At 39.0% G+C, this 24,889-nt stretch overlaps 1 protein-coding gene across 2 annotated transcripts in view; it reads right to left on the bottom strand.

The window, feature by feature from the left end:
• Window positions 1-360: 360 nt before the first annotated feature.
• The window catches only part of ak5 (adenylate kinase 5), a 67,203-nt gene continuing 42,674 nt past the window's right edge, over window positions 361-24,889 (bottom strand). For both annotated transcript variants that reach the window (XM_079348916.1, XM_079348917.1), the window contains exons 9-14: window positions 17,100-17,145; window positions 15,405-15,449; window positions 10,864-11,027; window positions 2,889-3,005; window positions 2,349-2,549; window positions 361-961 (exon numbers count right to left, since the gene is read on the bottom strand). In XM_079348916.1, the coding sequence (XP_079205042.1) occupies window positions 896-961; window positions 2,349-2,549; window positions 2,889-3,005; window positions 10,864-11,027; window positions 15,405-15,449; window positions 17,100-17,145 (639 nt within the window). In that variant the 3' untranslated portion in view covers window positions 361-895. The remainder of the gene's footprint in view (window positions 962-2,348; window positions 2,550-2,888; window positions 3,006-10,863; window positions 11,028-15,404; window positions 15,450-17,099; window positions 17,146-24,889) is intronic.

Below are 24,889 nucleotides of genomic sequence, written 5' to 3'. Positions count from 1 at the left end.
TGGTTTTTAAGCAGCTTCATTTGTTCCTCCAACATTTGGCGCTCTCGTCGAATGCTTTCAGACACACAGAGTGCTGCGGTTAAAGGTCAGTTTGCTGGATTATATCAACTCAAAGGTACACCCTCTAACTATACTTAATGCATTTTATAATAACAAACTTTTGTTATAATCATCCACCAGCAGATGGCGCTACAAGATAAATTATAATATTCATCCACAACAGAAACCAAAGCACAGACTCAGAACTCGTCTTAGCAAATGCACTGGCTTTATTGAATGTTAATACCAGACTCAAAACACGCACCTGTACGATGAGCTTTGGAAACATACGAATGTGATATTCTTGAACACTCTTACAACTTTTTCTGCTTTTTTTTTTTTTAATTCAACGCACAAAAGGCAGTTAAGCTTTGATTGTAATTCTTGCATGCTTGTCACAATATAAAACACAACACTGTGCATGAGAGCATGAGCACATAAACTGACATTTCCACTTTCCTGCATGGCGGGAACCCTCTCTCTCTCCGGTTTCACATTCTCCACTAGAAACATGCTCTTGGTCACAGCAGGAATGCCAAGTTTGAAAGTTATCTGCCTCGGCAGGGCAGTTGGCAGCATATATTGAGATCCATGTTAGAAACGGAGATGATGCAAGTGTGTGTAGCAGGATGTGACAACCAGGCGCTTCATCAGTGTGTAAAGCAGGAAGAAGTTTCATCAATTGGTAGGTGTTTGGGGGCATGCAGACCACTGGAGTTCAATGAGCGTGTATGTGGTGCAGGTGTGAGGTGAGTCTCCTTGCAGAGAGAGAGAGAGACAGAGAGAGAGAAGTCTTCACAGGTGGAGCTCCTGGACAGCAGAGATTTGGGACTGGAGAGCGACGTGGTGGTAGAAATCAGAAGGTCTCCATTGCCTGGCAGATCTGATGGAACACTTCATCTGGCGACCTCTCAGCATCAATCTGGTCAGGGAGACAAACCTGGTTACACAAATTCTTCTACGTCCTGATTGGAGGAGGACAGCTGTCTGCTGCAGTGTAACCTCTGTGATCACACAGCAGACCGATGACCTCCCTACCTGTTGTGGCATTTAAGCATGCATACACATAGAGAAGCTGATGTGCTATTTAAATGTTAAAACCGCTAATGTTAAAGGGACAGTTCACCCCTAAATGTATAGCACATCGCTCAGGTTAAAACATCCTGTAACTGCTAAGAAATAAAAGAATAGTTTCTTTTGAAACACCAGCTATTTCAGTATGGTTCTTTTAGTTAAACATCTAAAAGCCTGTCATGCCTCAGTTATTTACATGAATTTGTATCATACCAATTGGTAGAAACTTAATCAACCAATATCAAACAAATATAAAAAGAAAAAAGAACGAGCCACTGAATCTTTTGACAATTACAGCAATAATCAAAGCATCAAATGAGAGAGAATACCTTTGACAAATGATCAGTGTAAAATATTGTATTTTTCATGCATTTCTACAAATAGCTAATTAAACCAGATGTCTTCCATCCAAATATTTGTTCTATGTCACCCTAGAGTCCATCACTGAACCCACACATTGTCTGATGATCTCATCACCTAGACACACACAATTAGAAAAGTTCCCCAAAAACTTCATATTCATAAAAATCGAGCTCAATGTATAATCCTTCTACACTTTGTTTCAAATGTTTGTCCAGAGAAAAAAGATTTGTTGAGCTGCACTCATCAGGGCTGATAGCTACATTTTTTAAAAGAACAGTCTGGCCAATTGGCAAATCTGATACCAATGTATTTTTCATTACATATTTGTAATTCTTTGTCTGTTTCCCAAATGAACTGTCTGATTGTATTTATTTAAATTGTTTTTAAAAAATTTAAAATGTCAGTCGATTAAGTCAAACAAACGTTGCTGGTCTTTCCCAGAGACCTTGAACTTCCTCACTGCTGATGTTTTCTTTTGAACTTGACCCTTAAAAAAGAATCACACATGTGCCTTACAGCTTGATTTTTTTCTACCCCATAAAAACTCACCAGTATTTGTTGCAACACAACAAATACAATGGCTACCCACTTCAGTGCATGCCACATTATTCTCTGTTAAGCTGTCTGTCAGCAGGGTTGATATCGGCAGGTACCAATATTTAACAGCCACATTGATGCGTGTCTAGATATACTTTTAAAAAGGCCTGAATGTGTTCCTGTGGGGTGTTTAACATCATTGTTGGCATTGTTTAATTCATAGTACCAACAAAGTATAGCATACAGTAAATTTGGACTGTATGCTGGAGATTGGAGAGTTTATCTCCTGAGCACTGCCAAAGTGCCCCTGAGCAAAGCACTGAAAACAATCATACCATGTGCAGAAGCTTCTTGCGTTCATAGAGAGCTGCTAAATCCTGGTTGTCGCTGCAGAAGCTCTCAGCTCTCCTGTGCAGCGTTTCGTCTCTGTCTGAGGCAGGCTGGAAGCTGGAGGAGGATCTTCGGCGACACTGCACACGGCTGGACATGGTGTCTGCAGAGCAGCTCAGCAGGAGGACTGCACTGGGCTCTCCCATCTGGCACACAAGGAACACATCCAGCTGATATCAGTGAAGCTACATCTTTTATTTCACTCTGTGTCACAAACTAGTTTTTCTGTTACAATCACTCTAGTTTTTTCAATCCCGCATTATCAGTCCGTCATATTTGAGAAATCTTTCCCACATCGATGACAACACTGTATACTTCATGACAAACACTTTTTAAAATCAAAGAAACAGTGGTTTATTTTTCTGCTTTCTTTACTTTGCTGTGTAATATGTGTGTGTGGAACTATGACTTTAAACTTGTGAATACTGTATTTTGCTTCTTTTATTCATGTTCCTGACCACATGTCGGCTGTTAGCTGCTCTGACCTTGGCCTCGTACTTCTCGGCGCAACTCAGGTCTCTGGGGAAGCCGCTGATCACCAGACCTTTCCCCTGCCGTACTGAAGACGCCACCGCATCACACAGCAGCTCCAGCATTGTGTCCTGAGATCAAACACAACAGGGCACAAAAAGCACAGGACAACGTATAAAAACCCCAGTGCTTCATATATGACACAAAAATAAAACAGGGATGTATAAACGTGTGCCCACGCGTGATCCTTCTGTAGCCTTACTGTTCTAGTTGTATTCAGCTTGTTAGCTACTGACTTTTATTTACAATCACATTGGCTTCTCTTTTGTTTTGTGTTGAACATATGTCTTCAGTCTGTTCACAAATCCTTTAAAACTGTGCTTCTTTTCCCTGGGTTTTAAATCATTGTTACTCCAATCATCATCCACTAAACATCTCGGACAACATAACACTGGCAGGATGCAATTATTCTCTGTCTTCTTCATCTGTTAGCAACAAGCATGTTCAGGGAGAAAGCATACTACTACACGTGACCATATGTTCTTATTGAAACATAAGTCAAGCGATCCCTCTGCAATGAGCCGGCCACTAGTTTGAAAAAAAAGTGATTTGACAATTGAACACTGATACAAACATGCCTTGTTTAATGCTTTTTATTAACAAGCTACTTTGCTAAAAGCAGCCTGTAGAGGTCATTGCAGATGAAATAGTTTAGTTTGTGTTGAAACGTCTGACGTGGATAGCTACTAGCTTCACTTCAACCTGGAGCTGATTCTGAAGCTACGTTAGCTTGAACTGCTGAGTCACTTCTTCTCACCAACAAGTTCTGGTAAGAGCTTGGGGGGTTTTCCTTTGTTCTGTCATTGTTTTTGTGGGTTACTAATTCTTTCTAAATCCTGTTCTTCTTTTTACTAATTGCACATTTCGCTGTCCTACTGCTCTAGTTTCTGAGTTTCGGTTGCTTCTGAAGGTTTGTTGTGAGGATTTAATCAGCTACTTTGCTTTTTGGTGGTTATCTCTGCTGTTTTTTTTGTTGGCCTAGGGTCATGTTTGTGTCTCTTGCAGACGTTACGGTTGAATTGTGGCTAATGGGAGGGAAAAAATAAATGGTTTTGACATAGTTATTTCTTTGTATTGTTGGCTCTATGGGAAATGAAATGATTTTGTTTCACAGAGGGTTGGTGGTTCACACTTACAATAGAATAATAATAATAATGTCCTGTTTAAAATAAAAGTTCACATCTTAAGCATAACTGCAGGACTATTGTATTGTAATTTGAATGTATCGTTTGGGTTCAAAGTTCACATAGAGCATTTGGAGGGAGCAGTCAGAGTGTAGAGCAGTTTCTCCTTCGCATCATAAGAAGCTAAAATAAAGGTTGTTCAGGCATCTAATCTGGATTCCTTCTGGGTACCTGCCTATGGAGGTTTTCTGGTCACGGCTTACTTGTAAGACACCCCCAGGGTAGACCTAGAATACGCTGGAAGAATAATATATATTCCTAGCGTGGGAACGCCTCAGGATCTCCCAAGAAGAGCCGAAGATTGGTGCTTATGCTGCTGAGCCTGCTGCTGCACTGAAGCATAGAGCAACTTATTGGAGAAATAAAAATAAACAAAAAAGACTTTCTCTTCCATGGCGAACAATTGGAATTAACTGTGAGCAGCTCTGCACAGGTAAATATGCAGTGTTGTTCAATGGTTTACATGTATTAGAAACATGGAGCTCAAAGAAAGGAATATGCAACATGAGTTTTCATGAACTGCTGGCCTTGTAATAGATTTCTATATCTGAATGTATCTTCGGTCGAAACATGGAGACACATCTAAAATGTAATGTGAACACAGGTTCACTGCCTCATGCTCGAGTCAATAAGTTGATGGTTCAATAAATTAAATGTGCAACAGATAAGGATGACAGCTCATGTTTATTTGACTACTGCTTCTTATTTTTTAGCTTTTACTGGCATTATACTTAAAACCTCCAGGAGAAAAAGTCCCAGGAAGGAAGAAGAAGGGGTAAATAGTCTTTATATTTTCTGAATAAGATAACATAACCTTGAAAAAATGCTTTCAAAAAAACTATTCATGATTAGACCCTGAAGATGTACTTAATCTTGTGCAGCACGTGCAGGAAAAGAAGACATGTGTTGTGGTTGTTTAACACATTAAGTATTGATTTTTTTTTTTTTTTTGCTTCAGCTGAGAGTGATTTCTCTCTCTTTGTGAAGTGTAATTCCACCTCTGCACACCAAGATCACACATTGGGAAAGATATCTCACTCTGTTACGTGAAGTGACGTGTTGAGGCTGTTTTTCTGTCTTGAACACCGAACCATCACGTGCATTCAAGCGTGTTTGTTTTCCAATTCTAAAACCAGGGGCATAAAAATGTTCATGGTTGTGGACAGAGCTAAAACAGCTGCCGCCACCCATCTGGGAACGTTTTCCATCAGATTGGAGTGTTTCCGGTAATTTCACTTGTACATATTAAACTAAAAAACATGAGTCACAAGTGATGTCAGAAACTGATGGGAGACTGCAGGCCAATCAATTTATTGATTTATCATTGATTCTGGCAGCAAATGTTAGATTTGACAAGGATCACTTTCATTTTGCTTCTTTTTAACTTTCTCGTGTGTTACTCGTGAAATTTTGCCAAGGCTAACTCTTTAAGCGGCATGCTGTGAATCTCTTTGTCAGGTTTATTAATGGATCTTTCGAATGGTGGTCTTGTTTGATTCTGTGCATCATATTGACTCTAGAGGCATCGGCACCCTACACTAGAAACAAGGTGCCTGGCAAGAACTCCAAACACACCTACTCCAACTGATTTGATAGGAGACTCTAAAAGCACTTTGGTTGAGGTTCATCTGGCATCCACCAAACCCAGAACCACCCACAAGACTGCAAGATGACGACGTCTGATCCGTCACTCCAGACTTCAAGTTTTGACTGCTCCAGAGTTGTGGTAATACTTTCTTCGAGCCAACGCTTGGCAAAACACATGATAACCTTTGGCTTGCTTTGAGCTGCTTGGCACTTTTCAGGAAGTTCTCATAACACAGTTGCTGTGCTGATATTAATACTCAAGGCTGTTGTGAGTAAGGAAATGACTAATTGCCATTTTTTTAATGCATTTCTTTTTTGAGGCTGAGCTGATGCGCATGGAGAAGCGCCTACATTTGAATAGCAGGATAGCAAGCCTTGCTATCCTGCTATTGAGGAATATATTGTGTTGGAGCCTACATTTACCTCTCAGCCGTATTGATTGTTGTTGATGGTTTCATGCTATTTTTTTATTGTCTTTAAGTCAAGTTTTTTTTTTGTTCCTATAACACCGGAGCGCAAGATGGTGACTTCTGAATGTTTACATTAGTCACAAAGAACACAGCACAGTGCAGTTCTATTTTTCCAAACACGACCACATGACATCCTATTATCTCACTGAAAGCTCAAAGCTCTGGGTGTGATTTTGTCTCAACTCAACTTTATTTATAAAGCGCTTTAAACAGCCGTAGCTGTGACAAAGTGCTGTACATACATGAAGAGCACAAACGTAAAACATAAGTAAAACACTAACAGGGTTAAAACAATAAAAACAATAAAACAAGAACAGAGTCTCATGCTGGGTTAAAAGCCAAAGAATAAAAATGTGTTTTAAGATGAGTTTTAAAAATGGACAGTGAGGGGGCGTGTCTTATGTGCAGTGGGAGATCATTCCAGAGTTTGGGACCGGCAGTAGAAAAAGCTCTCTCCCCTCTGAGCTTCTGCTTAGACCTCGGTACCTCCAGGAGCAGCTGGTCAGCTGACCTGAAGCACCGGGCAGGAGCGTAGGGATGGAGCAGCTCAGAGAGGTAAGGTGGGGCGAGATCATTTAAAGATTTAAAAACAAATAAAAGAATCTTAAAATGAACTCTAAAGTGCACAGGCAGCCAGTGGAGGGAGGCCAGAATGGGAGTAATGTGCTCCCTCTTTCGTGCTCCGGTTAGGAGGCGAGCAGCAGCGTTCTGGACTAACTGGAGCCGTGCGAGGGAGGACTGGCTGACTCCGAAGTAAAGTGCATTGCAGTAATCCAGCCGAGATGTAATGAAGGCGTGGATTACTGTTTCAAAGTGCTTGTGCGAAGTCTCACATAGTGTTTGTAATGTATTCCGCTGTTAAACAGAATGATTGTACCTGTGTGGGATATCACCTTTTTCTTGAATCAATGCCTCTCACTTAGCAACCATTACAAACTCACACATCATAAAAAGGGCTGTGGGAGTGACTATGTTTATGAACACTTGGGACATAATAATCCTAATGGGCTGTAAGCAGCTTAAGACAGCTGAGCCAGATCTGTTATCTTCACTGATGTGACATAAAGTTCATCTGTGTGTGGGTGTCTTTGTATTGCTTGTTAATCTGCACCACCTTTTAAATCTTCAAGTAATGGAAAGCCAGGAACTTTATCCGCACTTTCCAAATCAAAATACTGCTAAGCTGCTCTGGTCTATGAGATCTTCCACTGAGCGTATTTCATCTCCGGTTGGGTACACACCTGCTTTTACTTTGACAGAAAATGTATTTCTGGTAGATTTGAAGGTTAAATCCACTTCCTCGGGGATACGGTCAAATATTCTCAGACTTTCGATGTTTCATCTCTCAATGGCTAAATGGTACTTTTTCAAACTCAAGGACTTTAGCTGACAGCTTGTCTTTTTTCTTCTTCTTTTCTTCTCTCTTCGAGGCTGCTGGTTTAATCCAAATCCAGACCACTTAAAACCTGCTGCGGGTTAAATTGAAGCACGTTTTTCAGGACATTGAACCTCTGTTCTCTTACTTTTTGTGAAGTTCTCGAAAGGTCTGCAGGCTGCACAAACATCATATCTCACTATGTTTTATTCTCCCCACGCTTCCCATGTTAACAACAATGAACTGAGCAGACAAAAGAGCGTTTTCTCTCCACACTGGAGTTCTATGGATAGAAATTTGTCATGTGGGGAGAAGACTCTTAGAGTGAACATTGCCTGTTCCTGAGATTCACTCAGAAAAACTGTACAGAAAAAGTACATGAGGAACAGTCACTGGCAGAGAGGCCTTGCAAAAATCGTTAAATCATCTGGGACTTTTATTTACCTTTGCTGCACATACACTACGTCAGTGGCAGATATGTAAGGTTTCTCAGTTTGAGGAGGGGCCTTAAATAAAGCAGGAGCCACAAGTGAATAAGTATTCATCTTTTTTTTGGATTGTGTTTCTCTTTAATGAAATGTTCAAACCAGCAGGTAGATTGTTGTCAGTGGTCGTTGCTGACTGTGAGAAATACAAAGAATGCTTAGTTTAATTTTCCAGTGACCAACAGGCTGATGGCTGAACAAGATCACATCGCTCCATAAATCTTCCCTGAAGACATACAAGCATGAAGTCCAGGCACCAGTATGTCAGGTAAAGGACGGACAAGCTGCTGCGCTAGATTTCTTTTCAAGTTTGACGCGTGTCAAGTCCAATCAATATTTGTGACTCACCCATGTCCCTGTCTATACACACAGCCAGGGAGCTGAAGAGACATGTGCATACTAGCCATGTGAAATGTCCTTCACTCGTGGACCAAACTGTCCAATCAAACAGATCCACGACAAAGATGAATAATAATCAGCCATAATAAAATGTATAATAGAATATGAACATATTTCACTGAGAGGTGAAAAGTGGGAACATATCTGCCGGCCTCTGAGTCATTTACAGCAAGAAACAATGGAAAAGGTTTTCTGTGGGTATAATACAAAATGATACGATTTGATTGATTAATAATTCTAAGCCAACACTTGCACAGGAATAGTCGAACCGTCGTTCAGTGCACAGTCAGGATTTTGTACGTTTAAAAGTTTAGCTGTGTGGCATGAAATAGTATCAACAGAGCTTTAAGCATCTGCCATTTTATATGCCAAGAGATGAATTCATTATGTTATTATTGATTCATAAGTTTCTACTGAGACACTAATTTAAACATGTTTGTTAATAATTCCTCTGACACAAGTTTCTCTTACCAAAATAAATCTTGTGTTTTAAGTGAGCTAAGGCTGCTTATATGTAACAAAGTCAACGTTCATTCATTTTGTGTTTCTTTTCTGGGTATACATTCGGACCTCTAGTTGACAGTAGATTTTAAATGATGGACCATCATTAGTATAATCCCCTGAGGTTGATGACTGTCTGTTGTATAATGACATGGAAATCTATTTATAGAATTGATTGACTGCACTTAAGTTATGAAAACACACCCTGACGTCGGTGTCTCCAGAGACACACTGTTAGAGTAGCTGAAAAAGCATCATTATGATAATGCTATACACAGCGGACCGGCCGAGCTCTCCTGATATATTATAATATGCATGTAATTATATTGATATATAATTACATGCATATTTTTGACCTTTACAATGAAGGAATGATGAATACTGTTTGCACTTTTGGCTGCTGAGGTTACAACTCTCTCTTTTAGCACCTGAGTGAAAGAATATTTCTAAAAACACAAACACTGAAGATCATGGCAGGAGAGTAGGACACAGCGAGGTTGTGATCTGTTTTAAGATATTTCATGAAGTCAGAATCGTGTTCTTTAATCTTACCAGTCACAACGTATCAATGAATAAAACAGAATAACTTTGAATGTCTCTAAAGTTAGACCGTCTCTAATGCAGCGTTTACTACAAACTGAGCTACTCTCACCTGCCTCCTTGTTTTTATGCAACTTCGTCTTTACACCAACAAAGCCCTGCATGGACAGGCCCCTGATTATATTACTGATCTGCTTCAACCCTACATCCCCTGTAGATCTCTCAGGTCCTCAGATCAGAGCTTCCAAGTGGTCCCAATGGCTCGTTTAAAAACTAAGGGTGATTGGGCTTTTCAAGTCGTGGCACCAACCCTTTGGAACTCGCTTCCATCTCAGTTACGCTCGGCTGCTTCGGCAGATGCTTTTAAAAAGGAGCTGAAGACACATCTTTTTAGATTTGCTTTTGTGCTTTCAAATCATTGATTTAATTGCAATTTCAATCTGTCATATTTCAATGCCTTGTTGTTGTTGTTGTTGATTTGTTATTGTTTTCTATTGATTAATACTTGTAAAAACACTTTGTGACCTTGTGCTGTGAAAGGTGCTATATAAATAAACTTTACTTACTTACTTACACCACAACATTTCAGACACCAAAATCCTGATTTTTGTCTACATTTTCCAAGAAAATAAGTTCATCATTTAGAAGCATCAGTAATAATATCCCAATAGTGTGATGATTATATTTCAACTGTTCATTGTAATAAGAGTTTGTGTTTGCACCTGAGTGTCCAGTGCTCGCTGCATCACGGTGCCTTCTCAGAAAATGTGTTTTCCTCTGAGAGTCTGAGGAGCTGATTTATCAGGTTTACCGTGCGTCTGTTTCCTGCGTAGACAGACAGGTCTCTGTCTGGCACAGAGTGTACAGATGTGAAAACTCCATTAAAACCTTTTCAAGCACCCTTGACTGTTTATTTCATTAGACCCTTGGCAGGAAAACCGTTTAACATATTATAAAGTTTTTCGTCAGTCTGAGAGCTGTGGTGGGTGTTTAATATTTTCCCTGACATCATGCAGGAATTTATTCGTCTGCATTGTTTGACATCTTCATCTGTCTGTCTTTATTAAATATTCTTCTGTTATAGACTCTGAAAGTCCACATTTGTTGGACCCGGCTGCTGCATCGTGACTGCAGTCACCTGTCAATCAAACGGTGTGGGTGGTTCTGTAACGTCCCTATTCTTTGAGATTGATGTTCAGCCAAAATTGTGATCAATGCTTGTACTTTTATCTTGCTTTTAATAAATCCAAGCACTCTGCACTCAAGAATGAAACCCTCTCCCCTATCACTGGGGAAAACCAGCCCCAGCACCTGCGCCCTCTTTCACCTCACAGCTCTGTAATTGCAGCTCTTGTCCTCTGATAGCAGAGCTAATGTGCCATACTGACCCCCGGCAGCTGCTCCCCTCTCTCCAGGACATCCCGCAGGTGTCGTCCTCTGTCGCTTTGAGACTGCAGCTCAGTACACAGCAGGTCACCCATAGTGACCCGACGCAGGCTAAACCGCTCCTCAATCCGCTCGCATTGTAGAGATTTACCAGATCCTGGACCACCTGAGAGAGCACAAACACAGAAACACAGAGAAAGGGACGGGATGACATAAGAGAGGGAGCAGATTGCAGGTGGGGAGGTGACCTGTGTGCGTGGCCTGTGTTCAGGTCTGATTTAACGCCAGGGGCTGAGAGCCAGGTTATTATCACATGATGATCATCCACCCTTCTCTTTTTGAACCTGCTCCACCTCCTCGGTTCAACACATACACAATCACACACAAGCACATATATTTAACCTTAAATCAGTTGGAAAATAAAACCATGTCGATCAATAGTATAGTACAAACAAATCTGAGGTATCTTTTCATGACACTTTATACATCTGCCCTTTTTTATCCCCAGGAAATATTGTGCTCTTTACTACTTTACAATTGTTTGACAGATTTTGTTCAAATTACTTAAACGTTTAAAATATTATTGATTATTATTTTTGATTAAACTACCCCATAGTTTTCTAAAGTTGTGACATAAGTAGATTTGTCCGCTGACAAAACATGAGCATTAGCCTGTATGCAGTCAAAAAGTCAGAATTTTCTGGTGTTTAATTTACACTGTTTTTGCCAAAGGCTGCACATAAACCCTAGTTTAGCGCTAAAGATACCTAATGGATCAGAGGTGCACGTCTGAAAAACATTTATCTTTTGATTTAAACCTCATAAGAAAACAAATCACCAACAGTTTATTAATTGAATTTATTCTAATTTCTATGAAAGAAATCCCGGCACACTGTCCACTCCTCTGCTCCACTGTGCTGTCTGCTGAAGTTTTTATTACAGGTTAACTGTATTATACGGCCATGAGGCAAGGAAGTAGTGATTTATCATAACCAGCCTTGGGCCTAGCAATAAAACTGATGATGTGCTTCACATTTATCAATATTCTCCTCGAGGACCACCATCTTCAGCCAGTATTTTCTCAAACAAACATCCTCATCACCATTTCTTCAGAGAACATGGACAGGTACAAGCCAGGCTCAGTTTAAGGGCCGTTACCATCAGAAAAGGTCCCTTAAGAAATTATGAGACGGGCAGTAATGGATTCATTCATTGTGTATTCAACACACATTCACTGACTTTAGATTTTTGCCTGCATTAAAATGATGTACAGCCTCCCCCTACGCCTCTTCACTGAAGTATTCACCTCTACTGCTTGACACTTCTGCCAGGAAGGGAAATAATGACCCACCATGTCTGAAGCGAAAGCCCAGAGAAGCTTGTTAGTGTGGTTAGTCGGGTCAAACTCAAGCCTTCCTTATAAACCGGCTCTGTGTGGAGATACTGCTTTTACTTTGACCATTTTAAATTAAGATGACCTCGTATTGCAAGTCAATGTATTAGATTTAATAAGGTGTGTTCATTTTGCACCTTTTGTTTTGCTATCTGCTTTTGCTCTTCGTGTTCTTCCTCCCAAATTCAGTATATTGACTTATCATAAATTTATTTGGTTCCTTGTTAGCTTCTCCGAAGATTCCTTGTAAAAATCATATTCAAAGTTGTCTTGAAATCTTTAAGCTACTTTGGGCCACTAGAAACAACCTTTAAGTTTTACAGCAAAGCACAACAACAGCTGTTCTTGAGAGCTCTAATCAGTATAGAAACCATCTTAAAATCATCATTATCAAACAAAACCATCGTCATTACCATCATCATCATCAGTAATATCAAAATGATCATCATTAAGGTCGTAGGTGTTCTTTAAAGAGATGATTCTTCAGCTTTTTTTCTGAAGGTGCAAAGGGACTCTACAGATCGAATGGAATTTCAATTCAATTAAAAAAATGTTTTGAATTGTAATTAAGAGCTGAAGTGACGGGTGGACTGTATTACTGTAGATGGAGAAATAGCAAGAGGCAGAGATGAAATAAGAAAAAGTAGAACGGAGGAAAATATAGTAATTTCATTTGTGAATCCATTTCTGATACATTATTCTCAATTCTTCAGAAGGTAATACTTTTTTAAAATAATACATTATGGGTTTCAGACGAGACAAGCTGCTCCCCTCTGCTAATTTAAAGGCTTTATTATAGTCATCAATTTTCACATGATCCTAATGATCACCAGTAGGATATTGCACAGTGCAAAAATGCATTTATTGAGCACTGGAACTCAAAGAATTGACTGAATCTGCTGTAAAGGGTTTTTTTTCCCTCCCAGTTTCCCCATCTATTCTGGAAAAAAACTTGGCAGGCTTTTCTTTGTGGATGTCAAAATGATTTACTTTTGAGTACACATTGGCTGTAAGCATGAGGAGCATGCTGCCTGAATTTCAGAGGCTGGTTTCTGCAGGTTTGGATTTGTGCTAACTGTCATACTGTGAGTTGTTTTGAGCCACAAATCCTACGTTTCTCTCTGTATGTTTGGACCTAGCAGACCTGTCAATCAAAAAGAGCTGCTGTCATAGCTTAATTATCCTTGTGGAGGTGTAAGCAGAATCACATATTTCAAATTGGAGAAGTAAAGTTTAACCAACTCACGAAAACAACTCAGTAATAATGATACTAGAATAACACTGAATAATATCAACAAATACTGTATGTATGTGCGGTTGATTCTACACCATAATGTATCTGCATACAAATACCTCATCAAAATGCTCCAGGAAAAAAAAGCAGATTTCTTGATGTGTTTTGGAATAACGGCTAAAGTTAAACATCTCAAAATCAAAGAGTCGATATTTGTTTCCAGACATGCTCTAAAGACAGATCAAAATCTGTTCATCTCTATACAGGGAACCCACTGAGCATGTTAAAAAGGCCAAACTGTTGGGTGTTACTACTGATTGAACGTTCATGGACAGCTCACATTTACAATACTGTTGCAAAAATAAGCAGTAACATTTCCATTGAAAGAAAGAATGCCTATTTTCGATCAGAAAACACGATAAAACAAGTCATACAACCTTGAAGTCTCATCTCACCTCTGTTACTGTCCGACAGTTTTTTCTAATGCTGCGAAACCTAAAGCTAAATAAGATCCAGCATACTCGGATCAGAGCTGCCAGTCTGGCTCTGGACGGCTCGACAAAGGACAGTGTGGAAGGGATGCACACACACATTGCATGGTTTAAAGGTAAAGAGTCAGCATGAGAGAGAATAGTCCTTCACTTTACTTGTTGAAAACATCAGCCGTACTTTCATTTTCACTAAATAATTTAGTCCCTGGAGATGTTCCATGCTGAAAAGCCTTTTATAACTTTCGTTTTGAAAGTGCTTTTGGAAGCTTGAAAATGCTATAAATAAAACAAAGTGGAAGGGTTCATATTATGTCTGAAAATGTTAAAGGAGTTGGTGGAGAACAAAAAAGAGCTAAAAGAAGAATAAATATTTAACTGACCTTCAGAAAAACAAAAATATCGAGATGCTAATGTTGATATTTAAGATGTTCAACGAAAATCTAATAAATAAAGTATTTCTGAACAATTGAGGGACACAATATCTAATTTGAACACTTCTGCACAGAGTGATGAGGGTCTGACAATGAGCTATAATCTTTTACCAACTGAATCTTTGGTATTTTTTTCATGGGAGCAGAGTGAGCAGCCTTCATCTCTCCTGTTGAAATAAACAGTGAGAGCCACACCGACTCACTGGACTCACACTGCATACTAAGTGATCACATGAAAACGCCACTCTAACATAGGGAGTGTGGAAGTGAGTTAGTATATTTACTCTTAAGCAACAATAACAGCTATTTGATTTTAATTTCTTACCACTTTGTGAAATATCTTTAATTTTCTGTCTAATGATTGAGCACTCTTTTTTTATTCCATTCATTCTACTGCAAGCCAATATTAGCAAAGAAACCTGATAGGATAATCAACATTACTTACCTGCTGCTTTATAGTTACAGTCATTTCAAAGTTGATAATTTTGGATTTAAGCTCGAATGATTTAAGTCCAATAAACAAAAGGTTAAGAGTTCTTATTCATGGAAATTATTTATACTTGACTTCACACAAGAAATTATTCACAGATCAGAGGACAGAAAAATTAACATGAAAGTAAAAAAAGTATAATTTTGCATGCATGACACAGGTGTTGGCCTCTGGTAACAGATAACATTAACATGTGTTAACTTAACTTAATGAATCCATATTTGGATGGACTGCATTTTGATTTCAGAGCTATCACTTTTGTTTAGAATGTGTTGTGATGGTTATAAGACTGGGCTATTTTCCTTATTGTAACTTCTGAGTTTAGTTGTCTGAACACGTGCAAACAAATGGCAGCCTTATTCTTTTCTTCATGCTTGATGTGTATGTTTGTGTGTGAGAGAACATTGTAACGGTTTTACAGCTGCTGACAGCTCATTCCCCACTTATGACTGTGAGTGTGTGCGTGTGCGTGCGTGTGCGTGACGTTCATCTTCGTGTACTTACCCATCACAAAGATGACCTTTGGTTTCTTCTGTTCTATACGATAACCTTTAGGAGAGCACACACACAAAAGATCAGAGTTAAACATGCAGAGCAGAACAATTCAGGCTACAAACTTAAACTCTAACTTACTCCCATCTTGCATCTGAGAGGTTGACCAAAGAAAGCATTTCTCACGGAATAAGAAGGTGAAGGTGACACTTTGGGTTCTGCGTTATTATATCAAACCTTCTCTGATCTCTAATCAGCAGATGAATGGAAATGATTATAAATTATACTCAAACAAGTAGCAGCTAAATAGGACAGAGCGAATACGACATTAACTGTGTGCATTGTGCAAGTTTCATGGCTGAAGCAGTCGCTCCTGCATTTTTAAAAGGATGCTGAATTGTCAGTTAACTTTTTTCACCACTGACAGAATGAATACAACATTTACTGCAATTACAGCAAAAGTTATACAAAATGATGAAACTTGGACTGTGCAATCCTCGTGCCTGTTCAATCTTCAACCACTTTAGGCACTTTACAATAATGATAACGTTCAACCTGTTCACATATATTCATAACTAATTGCAGGGTCTGCAAACATTCCCATTAAAATGTAATTCAATGAACTTAATCACACATTAAACAAGGATGGGTATTCCTTTGTTAGCAATTTGGGGATCAATGCCTTGACCATTGACTGCATATAAAGATGAACAACATCTACACCTCCTCCCGTTGTACACAAGTGAAACCAAAATATTGAGAAAATAGTATGATTTTAATGTTTGACCCATGTCCTGATCTGTTAACATGAAGGAGACAGATGTTAACCTATTCTGCAGCCAAGCAGAAGGGGGAGCTCCAAATGTTTGGGCTTGACTTTTGGAGAGATTAAACGTTGTCTATCTTTTTCGACAGTCTGTTGTTTTCAACAAGATACTTGGACAAAATTATTATTATTATTCTTCTGTGTGTGTGCTGGTTTCTGCTGATCTCCAGAGTTTCGGCAGCTTTTTGGCCAGTATGTGCAACCAACCAGGGATTAAACAGACTTTATTTAATGTTGTTATTGTCAACATTAAATTTCACAACAGATAAAGTTGGCAGGAGGAGGAGTGGCAGCTCTGGGTACTTTAGTTATTCTGTGTGTTTGCTGGTTTCTGCTGATCTCCAGAGTTTTTACAGCTTTCTGGCCAGTATGTGCAAGCAGCAACCACTCTCAAAATGAGAAAATGTTTCACAAACTCTAAAATGCCAAGTGTTGCAGGGTTTGTTCTACTTTATTCAGCTTGCTGTCCTCCTCCTACCCCTTCTGCTCCTCCTTATATGGACAGCTAGCTGACGAGATAGCCATCACTTTTCACCAGCAACATTGTCATTCAGCAGATGTTCTCTCCTCCTCTATTATAGAATCAGTGCTGTTGATGCAGACAGTCACACTGATGAAACACGCACACACAAACATAACTACAGAGAGAAGTTAATTTAGGCTTGTGATGAATTACATCTGCATGACACATGTGACATTTGCTCAGCTAAAATATCTGAGATAAAATGCTGAATAGAGTTGGCTGATAGTTTATGTGAAATAGCAATAGAGAATAAACCTGTAATGGCTAATGAGAGCTTTGGTGACAAAATGTGTTGTTTTTGTGAGCATGTTTTTCTTTGGACTATTGTTACACACAATTAATCAGTTCATGAACTCACTTTCTGTTGTTCCTTCAGCAAACCCTATTTCTTCATCCTCTTCAACCTGGAAAAAAGAGATACAGATGCAAATTCAGCTGTTTTCCTGTACCTACTTTTTACATGCAGCCTTTTTACTTACTACTTTTATTTGCTCTGTTATTAATATGCTTTCATCAAAATGATTATTGTCCACTCAGATTCGAATACAATGCATTATATATTCACATCACAACTGAAACAAGAATCATTCATTTGCAAATCAATCTGCATCTTTCAAGGCTGAGAAAAGAAGCGCCAACAAAATAAAACTGTAATTCCTCAAGTGGCCACTTGAGGCAGGCTCCCAAAGTGAGGCATCAGGGCCCCACATCAAAATGTTCAACTTAACAGCAAAAATAAACATCAATAAAAATATAATAAACAACAACAACAACAGTAGACAGGGGCAGAGGTTAGCCTCTAAGCAATACTTCATTTGGGGTGACACATGCCCACTGCTAGCTGTTTGTTTCGCTAATACTGTCACTGAACTTTACATCAGCTGTGTTTGTGTCGTTGGTGTCTTTGGAGTATCAGACAAATGGCTTGCTTTGTATTATAACGGACCAACAGACCGTTAAAGAAGTTGGTGCTGTAAGTTCTTGGTACATTTACAGCATATCATGGCATTCAAAGCGCCTAGCAGCCTCTACGCTCACAACAACAAAATCAGACTTGTTAGCTTGTTCATATTTTCTGACACATTGATTTATTTGTACCTAGTTACCTAGTTTCTTGTTTTTCACACTGTATCTCCAACTGTTGATGTAGGTAAGTGAGCATTGAGTTCATTATGATTTTCATGATGGACTTTCAAACAGCGTTTGTTTTGTCTTTGAAAAGAAGTTAAGTCGTGTCATGTAGACAACACCATTTCACTTGGCTTTTTTTCTCACGAGACATAAAGTCAAGTCACTTTGTTTCCAGTTTCAAATTTGTTTATTCCTTAATCCGCCCCAACCTTCCCCTTAATGTGCCCTTAAAGTTTACAGGAGGTAGGGTAAGGCCCTCTTAGCCCATGAACCTTCTTATATCTCATAGTACTGATGTAATTCAAATTAACTGTATACTCAGTGTTACTGGTCAAAAAAAATCTTTGTTTAATGCCTCCCTGACTTTGTATGATGGTAGTGTCATTTTAAAACAGGAAAGGGCCTCTCCCAAGCTGTTTCCACAAAGTTAAAGGTGCATTATTGTGTCAAATAGTATAATATCCTGTGATATTAAGACCTGAGATCATGGAGAGTCCACATACTGTAAGGTCAGGGCAATAAATATCTGCTTTAAGAATAGTACAGTATTCTGCAACACAAAGAACTGTCAGTCAAGAGTGTTTAGCAGGAAACAGGAAAGTCTCAGAAACAAAGAGAAAAAGAAAGATGGAAAGAATGTTTGAGAAAGAGAGAGAGAGAGAGCGGTGTCCCTGGAGCTGACTGGAGGAGGACTGAAACTCTGCAGCCCCTTCACTGAATCCTCATCACAGCTTTACAGACGCATGTCAAGGCCAGACACACAAATTGGCTGCAAATAATTTTCCCTACATTTAATCAGTTTTAAGTGGAAAGCTAATTCATTTTATTCAAATCAGGTATTTAATTTATTTAAGAACTGTGTCAAAAATAAATCTCCTTAAATCTAATAGCTGTGGTAACCTCTTCATCATCACTCCGGCATCAAGGACCTGTGAACAGGCCACAAAAAAGGGCTGGGCCCCTGAAAGGTCCACTGGAAACAGTCTGGACCATGTGCAGGTAAATACTGGACACGTGATTTTTGAAGCTGTTGCCGTTGTTTGAATTTCTGTGATGTGTAAGAAGAAAAGAAGAATGAATCCTCTTGAATAGTCATCTAATTTGTAAAATATAATTTTCAACATTTTAAATTTATTTCTGAATTTATTTCTGAAGGCTCAAAGATTTTTTTTATAGATGTTAACAGAAACTATTAATACAAAGTAATACATGTATAAATGATAGGGTCCTAACAATGTAATGAAATGCAGTTTGTTTAGGACAGTTCAATAAATATATCAGTCCAAGATGTTGAATCCAATCATTCAAAATAATACAAAAAAAAAAGACCCGTCATGGAAGCACAAAGATGAGGGAGTAGGAGGATGAAACAACAGAGTTATGGTAAGTGTGATGTAACTGCATTATCTAACACTAATCACATCCTCACTTTGTTTGTTTGTTTTCTCTAGAAATGACACAAATTGTGCAACACATTCACAAAGCTCTGACTGGAAGCATGAAGCAAACTCTATAGTCTCTTTAATGGCACCTCCGTGTTTTATTTCCCTTCCCACCACAAAAGGAAATAATGTGTGAAAACTGAGCATCCAACCTCAAATTTGAGAGAGAGAAAAAAAAACATCCAACATGCACATAAATGGAGCGTGAGATGACCATCTGTCAGCTTAGTGTGGATAGGAATAGGCTACATAATGTTCAAGTTTCTCACACTGTGCACAAGAAATTTCTCTGAATTTCACATTTCATCAACCTTTTTTCTATTGTTTCCCCTTTCATTGAAACAGGGCATCCATGTAACGCAAGTAAATGTAGTAATAAAATAAATTAAAAAACAAACAACTTATACCGAACCTTGACCAAGAAAGCAGTTGCATGAAAGTAAACAAGACTATGTTCTAATAGTGCTTTCACACTTGCACAAAACACCTGATTCTTTTGGGGTGAGCTGCATGTGTGAATGCAAAAAGCTGAGTATAATTTAGTTGCATTATTTTCACAGAAAGTCTGAGTCTGCAGACTTTGAAAACACAGCAGGATATTTTTGGTTGCTGATGTTTATTCCCTGCGATCAGTAAACAGCCATATATTGTATCCCCCCCAGGTAAACTTGGCATGCATGGAATTATACTGCTGCATGATGTTTTCTGTTCTGTTTCTGTCTAGTATGTTCTTCTCCACTCATCTGTTAATACTGTGATTATCACAAACAACACATTTTGTAGTATTCATATAAAGGCCAATATTTCAGTTTTAGAGTCTTATAACCATCCAATAGATGTACATAGATTTTGCTTATCTTTTGCATTCAGCTGGTCGGAGCAGCAAGCTTAAAACATTTCCACCTTATATTATTAATATGATATATAACTTTCAGTAGTCACTAAGTAACTTTGGCAGCACGGCGCAGGCCTTTCACAAGAAGTGTGTACAGCTTTGCGGTTTACATAACAATCTTTAGCCATCTCTATACTGTTTGATGCAATCGCTGAGGCTCAGAGACTGCAGAGGACGGTGACGGGTGAAGAGAAAGAGTGAGTGACAGAGAAAGCTGGAAAAGAGTAAATATATGGTCCTTTACAGTCTCAATGCCGTTGTCCTCTTTCAGCAGGCATTTGCTGTATGCAGGTACCAACTTTCCTCCGTAGTTTGATATCATCTTCCAGCCCCCTCCGGATTGGTTTTTCACAGCAAGTTTTTCTCAGCCCCAAAGCTGTATTTTAAATTATACACATCAGGCCATGAAAGTGTCTGGGTCAAGCCCAATGTGTCAAAATAATCAGATTTATGTACAAAAAAAGGAGGTAACTATGAAGAAGTTGTGTATGTGAGCGCATACATAATTGCCAAGATGCCACGACATGTACAAAGACTTGCAGCCCCAGCAGCAGGCACGGTCGGCTTCTGCAGCATCCATTGTCAGGCAGTAACACGTGGAAAGAGGAGAGGTGTGTGTCACTGCCAGGCAGAGAGCAGGAGGAGCATGTGTGTTACAGGGAAGCAGAGGTACATCATGAACATCACTGGTAGCCATAGCATTAACCAGTGCTAACAATAGGCAGGACAGTCAGTGAGTGAATTATACTGTAGGTCTGTATCATGATATCAGTGACATGATGAGCCTGAGGTTCCATTCATAAGGATGTAGAAAAAGCTGTTTGAAAGACAAGAAACAACCATTTCTGCTAAATTGCCATGAGGGGATGGTAGTAAAATACCTCATAAGAAAGTACTCGACTACACGAGTCCTGCATTATAACTGTTTTTCATGTTTCACTGGTGCAAAACATTAACGAGCATCAGTAAATTTTAGAATGACCGCAAGGAAAATTGTTCAACACTGAAATAGCTCAATGTGAAATATGGCCATATCTATCTCTGTAAATTAGCTATTTGGTTGTATACCATTTTTTCTATATCCAAACAGTCAGTAGAAGCTCTGTAGACCTGGGGCCAATGTGTGTCACTGAATGAATGCTTAGCTTCCTCTGTGATGCCTAAAGGAAAGAAACAACTTCCCATGACATTTCCATCTATTACCGTCCGTGGTTACCTCTTGTTGCTCTGAGACAGACTTGTACTGGTTGTGATTTAGACACGAGGTGATGTGCAGAGGGGTCAGAGTGAAGTGGAGCTGCTGTAACAGACAGAAGGAGAGCAGCAGACACTCAGGATAAAAGTGAAGACGAGCTCAGTCAGTGTTGAATAATGTCGTCAGTGTGGGGGAGAGCTAGGTGCCAAGGACGAGCCAGCCTGGCATGTGGGTACACCAACTGGTCTGATGACTCAGAGAGAGAGAAACACATGCGTAGCACGCACTCTTACATGTGATGCACACAAGATATGTAGATTAAACACACAAATTATCCTTGTTATTCCTGCAAAGTTCAAATTGTATGTTGTGCGTGATGCAACTGCGACACATGTACTGTTATAAAAACACACTCCTACGCAAACTCCAGAAACACGAAAGTCTGTCTTTGATGCGATGATGGTCATTAAAAATCATGAAACAAAACCGTTAAAGGGATGCTGACATAATGGCAATCGTTATTCATAACCAATAGTTGTTGCGATATTTAAGTCTTAGAACAAATGTGTAAAAAGAAACGTTCGACTAATCAACATCACTACATATTTGTTAATGCAATATTGCCACACCAAAACCAAAAGCCTGTCTGAGTCCACATCAAACACGTTAAAGAATCAGCTGCTGTGCTGTTAAAGGTGTTAAAGGTGCAGTCAGTAGCATTTTTTTGTGGCATTTGCTTGTAACGCAACATTGAAACTGGGCACCTCCTCCTTTTTCCCTGCTGTAAAAATGGACATTATGATAGGGGCTCAAATGGAAATTCCTTGAATGTTTGGAGCATCCAATCAGGGAAGACTTTTCACTTTTGCGTTGCCTTTTTTACATCAACACCTTGAGGTTGCCGCTTGGTTGAAGCAGTTGGATTTATGGACATGACCCAGGTACTTTGCATCCGCACGGTTCAGTCCCATGTATGCTTTTAATATCTTCAAATGGCGTCCTATTCACTAAGAATGTGATTTCAGTGACTTGAAAAAAGGAGACATAATAAGTAAAAAACTGAAATGAAAAAACAATACATTTGTTCTCTGCCAACAGAAATTCTATTTGTATCCTTTAGCATATGGTGAGATCTGATTACTTGTCGTTTCTCTGATCGTAGGTGTAGACAAATTGTAATGTGAGGAGTGAACTGAGATACATAGAGCTTTCACCTTGAGATGGAAAAACCAAATACACTTGAAAATACTAGCTGGAAACAACACTTCTCTTGTGTCACCTCACAGATTGTTATGTTGAAAACACGTTTTGGGGACGAACTGAAACTTCAGGATAGTTTTTGTGTTCACATGAAGAGAATCCTTTAATTGTAATTAATTCAATGATTCCACTGCAGATAAGCATTAATGCATAAACTGATACAGCAGTCATGTTTTTCCACTCTGTGGAGAAAGACAGACTTTATGTATCGATGAGATTGCCATCAGCAGTGGAACCATTTGATAATCAAAATTCAGTATGGACCTTCAGGGAAACTTTGACATTTTTGTGCAAATGGTTGAGTCAGATGGTGAAATTTCTCTTGATTTTTTTGAGGAAACCCATTCAAATACATTAATGTGCAGTTAATGTGAAGTATTTCAAGTCAAGAAAATGTTTTCAGAAACGAACAAACTACAATAAAACAATCATTGTTCTTGCTAATGTATCCCTGTCTTGTGTATTCAATATTTGTACACCAAGTTTAAAGTCTTTCACTTACATTTCACAAGACACTGAATTTATATGTTCCTTGTCGTGGGACATTTAAATACACTCTATAGGTTTCTATTTAATGTATCTAAACTTGTTAAAAAAGCTTAGTGTTCAGTGTTATCTTTCTCCCTGCAAATGACCCGGCTCTTTATCAGTTCAGAGAAGTCATTTTCCTATTTGATGTTTACCATCGAACAATGTCTAACTTTTTATAAATCCTTTAAACTACAGTAAGCTAAAAAATGGGAACGTCTTGGAAGCGTTTCTTTTCCAACAACAGTAAAAGAATCCCTACATTTTAGTTCCCATGACGACATCCTGAAAGCATACTATATTTTCTTAACTTTAGTATTTCTTTTGTTTGTTTGTTTGTTTTTTTTAATCTTCTGTAAGTCACCTTGAGGAAGTATGACATCCATCCAGCCATGTTCCTTCACTTATCTTGGAATAGGTCACGGGAGCAGCAGGTGAAGCAGACTGACCTAAAGTACATGTATGTGTATCTGTCTCTCTCTCTCTAGTAATGTTGTCCAGCTCCTCCTGGAGGATTGAGGTGTTCTGAAGCCAGATTGGAAATATAATCCCTCCAACAAGCTCTGGGAAAAGCCTAGAAAGGGAGGCGACTCGAAGGCATTAGATACCTGAACCATCTCAACTTGCTCCTTGTGATACAAAGGAGCAACAGCTCTACTCCGAACTCCCTCCTGACATCTTAGCTCCTTACCCTATATCTAAGACTGAGCCCAGCTAACCTTTGGAGAAAACTCATTTTGGCTCCTTGTATCTGACTCATTCTTTCAGTCATTACCAAGAGCTCATGACCACAAGTGGGTTGAGGGTTGAAATGTAGATTGACTGAAAAATAATGTTTTGCTCCATCTTTAACATAATGGTACAATGCCCACATTACTGCTGAAGCTGCACAAACACATTTATATGACTTATGATGCATCTTATCTCACCCTCTTGGCTGAAAGAGACTCTTGGCTAAGTCACCCACAGAGAGAAATCCACTGTCAGATGTGGTTTTAAATGTGCTTAAGAATGAACATTTAATTGAACATGGGCACTTGGTTGACCAGGTTCAACTGTGACACTTGGCTACGTTCTTGCATGTCATACTCCACTATCTCCATCCAGTTTCCTACTATATCCACTATCCATAAATAAAGGCATAAAGACTCCCCGAACAAATCACAAAACGAGTCACAAAAAGAAGCTGGCTTTTCTGCTGGGCATTTTCTACATGCAGTTTCCATCTAAACGCTTCCCACATGTTATCTTCACTGTAAGTAAGTGGATATATTTTAAATAATAAATCTTGTTTGTGTCCTTGGGCTACCAAAATCTTCATAAACAAAAATCTTGTACAGCAAACTGATAAGCAATTAATCCTCTGATGACTATTATGTTTGCTTTGGATATTAAAGCGTACCATGAACAGTTACACTTATTTAATAAGTTAGTTATTAATCCAACTAGTTAAAGTATATTTCTCTTGACTGACATCTAAGTGGCAGCACAACGATTCTCTCTGTCTCCACTCCTGATAATGACTTAATATGAGACTGTCCTGTGATTCTCCTGAGTGACCTGATCAAATAAGCAGTGTTTATCACCCACAGCTCATTATTCTCAATCCTCTGGACCGAGATATTAAAGGCTCATGGCTGCCAATATGAGCATAGAGACACTCTGGTGGGCTGCTGATGGCTGAAACATGGTCACAT

The sequence above is a fragment of the Symphodus melops genome (assembly GCF_947650265.1).
Source record: "Symphodus melops genome assembly, chromosome: 7".
Lineage (NCBI taxonomy): Eukaryota > Metazoa > Chordata > Actinopteri > Labriformes > Labridae > Symphodus > Symphodus melops.
Note: the sequence above shows the minus strand (reverse complement) of the source record. Positions and strands in the feature narration are given on the sequence as shown.